The sequence below is a fragment of the Etheostoma cragini genome, chromosome 12, assembly GCF_013103735.1.
Source record: "Etheostoma cragini isolate CJK2018 chromosome 12, CSU_Ecrag_1.0, whole genome shotgun sequence".
Taxonomy (NCBI): Eukaryota; Metazoa; Chordata; class Actinopteri; order Perciformes; family Percidae; genus Etheostoma; species Etheostoma cragini.
The window spans coordinates 1,138,018-1,142,770 of NC_048418.1; the positions used below are offsets into that span (position 1 = coordinate 1,138,018).

Genomic DNA, 4,753 nt, shown 5'->3' on the forward strand with positions numbered 1-4,753 from the left:
GAGCAGGTCTAGACCAGGACTCTGGGGTGTTATGTATCTCCCAGGTCTTTCCATAAAGAGCAGGTCTAGACCAGGACTATGGGGTGTTATGTATCTCCCAGGTCTTTCCATAAAGAGCAGGTCTAGACCAGGACTCTGGGATGTTATTTATCTCCCAGGTCTTTCCATAGAGAGCTGGTCTAGACCAGGACTCTGGGATGTTATTTATCTCCCAGGTCTTTCCATAAAGAGCAGGTCTAGACCAGGACTCTGGGATGTTATTTATCTCCCAGGTCAGTACCTTGAGACTGGCGGTCGGATCGGGCTCTTTCCATCGAAGTATAGAATATTCTAATTTTCGGGGTCACCCCTCAATCTTCTAAATACTTGTTTTATTTTGCCAGATTCTGGAGCTCTGGGAGAACCAGCCTTAGAGGACCGGGGCTTCCCCGCAGACATCCTCCTGGAGGAGATGATCCCCACACTGAAACTCGTCATCAGGGCAGTCAGGTCAGGAACTTTAAATCTACATTTCGTTAAGATCTGTTGTGTTACTTTTCCAATTTAAACCCATCATGTTACTTCCTACTTTTTCATGACGACCATGTGTAGGGCTGGGCAGGGGCGTGGAACAACATTCTGGGTCCTGTAGAAAGGCATTTTCTGTGGGCCCCTCCCCACAAAAACAGCTGTTCATTCTAGCATATTTTTGGGCCCCCCCTCACATGAGGGCCCTGGGTAACCCCCCCCCCCCCAGACTGACGCCCCCTGGGGCTGGGTATCTTTTCAGGCATGGGAAAATTGCCTCCTTAGTATCGAAAAAAAGCCTCGCCATTCAGTAGATGGATGGATGGATGGATGGATAGTTTGATGTCGATCCCAATAAAATGGGAAATTATAGTGTTACAGTTGCAAAATTAGTCACACAGCACATGTTATAAATATAAATGAAATACTAGGATACAACATACAGTGGGGTTTGAAAGTTTGGGCCCCCCGGGTAAGAATGTGTGTTAATGTGCATATAGAAGCCGAGAATAGATGGAAAAATCTCCAAAAGGCATCGAATGACAGATTAGACATTTGTAGTATACGTCACAAAAAGTTTTATTTCCATCATTTACACTTATAATAACAGAAAACCCAAAAAATGGCGTCTGCAAAAGTTTGGGCACCCTGCAGAGTTAAGCCCTTGTACCGGCATCCACAAACCGGGCTGCAATGTAACCCTACAGGACAAATGAACATGAAACAACCCCAAAATCGCTCTTGCCTAATTTACCAGACTTCATGTAAATAATCACTACTTTAAGCAAAGAGGAGCATATCTCCACCAGACCCCATGTAGATAATCACTACTTTTAGCGTGTATAGAGCCGCATATCTCCACCAGACTCCATGTAAATAATCACTACTTTTAGCGTGTATAGAGCCGCATATCTCCACCAGACTCCATGTAAATAATCACTACTTTTAGCGTGTATAGAGGAGCATATCTCCACCAGACTCCATGTAAATAATCACTACTTTTAGCGTGTATAGAGCAGCATATCTCTACCAGACTCCGTGTAAATAATCTCTACTTTTAGCATGTATAGAGCAGCATATCCCCACCAGACTCCATGTAAATAATCACTACTTTTAGCGTGTATAGAGCAGCATATCTCCACCAGACTCCATGTAAATAATCACTACTTTTAGCGTATATAGAGCAGCATATCTCCACCAGACTCAATGTAAATAATCACTACTTTTAGCGTGTATAGAGGAGCATATCTCCACTAGACTCCATGTAAATAATCAATACTTTTAGCGTGTATAGAGCAGCATATCTCCACCAGACTCCATGTAAATAATCACTACTTTTAGCGTGTATAGAGGAGCATATCTCCACCAGACTCCATGTAAATAATCACTACTTTTAGCGTATATAGAGCAGCAAATCTCCACCAGACTCCATGTAAATAATCTCTACTTTTAGCGTGTATAGAGCAGCATATCTCCACCAGACTCCATGTAAATAATCACTCCCTCTAGCGTGAAAAAATCTTGTGTTCGCTGATCCTCTGGTTCCTTTATCTTGCTGCAGAGATGTAGTGCCTAACAGTTTAAATTTGCTCCAGACACAGTAAGAGTGGTGCTCTGGATGTTGGATGCAGCCTCAGAGGTGAGCATTGGACACCAGAGAGTCTAGGCAGGAGAAAATCTATAGGCCACCCAGCTGACATAATGCAGGAACTCAATCTAGTGTGAGGGCCTGTGAGATGAGTGATTAACCCTGTGAAAGCACTGCTTCCTTCCACACCATTATTTCGGGTTTCAGTGGGTCTGAATGGGATGCTCAGACGCGTCTGGTTTCAGTTTCAGGGCCCAAGACTTGTCTGTCAAACACTGAAGCTCTTGCAGGAGCCTCTGACTCTGGGAAGAGTTGGGTTAAAGTCAGCTTAAAGTGGGATTTCTGTGGGACAGGGTATCTCCGTGTGGACTTCGTCCCACCAATCCAACCAATCTGTCCCAAAACGTCCCGGTAAATTTGAGTGTAAATGCTGTCACTGCCCAATGTGAGGACAGCCCAGATGTGAGTCGCGCATGCGTCACTTTGCTACAAATAGCAGACATGATGCTAACGAGAGACTTCTGTAATGTCAGTGAAAGTGGATTTAAGGCAACGTTGCTCCGTCTGGTGCTTAACCCAAAACAATTGTGATTGGTTTAAAGAAATGCCAAAAAAACGGAGCGAGTTACACTCCCATCCCGGAAAGTTGCATGAACTAGACAAAAACTATTCGAGACAAATGTCCAACTGACCCAGAAGATACTACATAACCCATGTTGCCTGGGAACATCTTGGGAGCCACAGACTAGTATAAACAGCTAACCCTAACCCTGTATATTAAAGGTGGTGCATTATGGGACACACTTCCCCCAAATATAAGGGGGCGTCCCACTTTGGCCTCCTTTAAGACCCAGGTACAGCTGTGGCTTAGAGCTCACCAAACGGGTTACTACCGCTAACTTGTGTTTCCATTTTAATTTCCACTAATGAATTGTCCTGTTTTTGTTTTGTTTTTGTTGTTGTTCTTCTTTTTTATAAACTAAATGCTACTATCCTATGTCTGTTTTTACTGTTTTAACTCCAACCTGCCTATAGGACTGCAGATGGAAATTAGCTCTTGGGCTACAATCTGGCACACTTACGTGTACTGTTGTGCTTGTTCATCAATGTGCATCAATGTCCTGAATGAATAAATGAATGAATAAAGAAATAAAGAAATGGATGCATGGAGATTTTGACTATGGACTCAATTCAAAAAAACAAAAGATAACAAGATCTTCAGAAACAGTTCAACAGGACAGGAACAAGAGGCCGGTTGGAAACAAACCTACAGATATTTGTAAAAAATTAAAAAATTAGTTATTACAAAGTCAATGCCGTAGTTCAACAGGTTTGATCAAATGGATTCTGTCACCTTCATGTCTGAAACTCTGTCTTTGTCTCACAGGATCATGCAATTCCTCTTGAACAAGAAGCGGTTTAAGGAAACTCTGAGGCCTTACGATGTCAAAGACGTGATCGAGCAGTACTCTGCTGGACACCTGGACATGCTCTGTAGAATCAAATACCTCCAGACCAGGTCAGGAACTACCCTACAGAGGTCTGTAGTCTGTTGGAGTAAGGAGGAGATATCTTCTTTTGTTCTGAGCTCATCCTGTTTCTCTTCCTTTAAGGATCGACATGATTCTTGCCCCTGGACCCCCCCTCACCCCCAAACAAAAGAAAACGCAGAAAACGCCTTTTACCTACCCGCCCAGTCAGTCGCCCAGGTACAACTACTCTGTTCATAGAGAAAACACACTGAATAGACAATGTTTTAGGATTATATTGCAATATTAGACTGAAAAAGAAAGATCTCAACGAGTAATTTGGGTATTTTTTCCACCTGGACATTATTGTCCCATTTCTGGTGTCTAAGTGACTAATGTAAACAAAAATTCTTGAAATTGTTTTTTGTTTTCAGTTAATTATTATTATTTATTTTTTTCACACAAAAAAGGACCGTCGAAATGTCAACATTAAAAATATTAAAAAACTTTGGAAAAAACATTGAAAAAGCAAAAAAAAACGTCAGAAAAAGTGACAAAAATGTCAGAAAAAGTGACAAAAATGTCAGAACAAAAATGTCAGAAAAAGGGATAAAAATGTTCGAAAAAGTAACAAAAATGTCAGAATAGTGACAAAAATGTCAGAAGAAAGTAACAAAAATGTCAGAAAAAGTGATAATAATGTTGACCAAAATGTTTTGTTTTTAACAGAGTTGACGGGAAATCAACAACACAAACGTTAAGAGTTGACAGCTAATCGATTAATTAAATTCAAAATTCAAAAATTCTTGAAATTGTTTTTTGTTTTCAGTTAATTATTATTATTTATTTTTTTCACAAAAAAAGGACCGTCGAAATGTCAACATTAAAAATATTAAAAAACTTTGGAAAAAATATTGAAAAAGCAAAATAAAACGTCAGAAAAAGTTACAAAAATTTCAGAAAAAGTAACAAAAATGTCAGGAAAAGTGACAAAAATTTCAGAAATTGTGACAAAAATGTCACAAAAAGTGACAAAAATGTCTGAAAAAGTGACAAAAATGTCACAAAAAGTGACAAAAATGTTAAAAAAAAGTAACAAAAATTTCAGAATAGTGACAAAAATGTCAGAAAAAGTGACAAAAATGTCAGAAAAAGTGACAAAAATGTTTGACAAAGTGACAAAAATGTC

At 40.0% G+C, this 4,753-nt stretch overlaps 1 protein-coding gene across 1 annotated transcript in view; it reads left to right on the top strand.

The window, feature by feature from the left end:
- Positions 1-4,753, top strand: part of kcnq3 (potassium voltage-gated channel, KQT-like subfamily, member 3) — a 25,540-nt gene that overhangs the window by 16,627 nt on the left and 4,160 nt on the right. Inside the window, exons 10-12 of the mRNA XM_034888535.1 lie at positions 384-489; positions 3,483-3,614; positions 3,709-3,804. Coding sequence (XP_034744426.1) covers positions 384-489; positions 3,483-3,614; positions 3,709-3,804 — 334 coding nt within the window. The remainder of the gene's footprint in view (positions 1-383; positions 490-3,482; positions 3,615-3,708; positions 3,805-4,753) is intronic.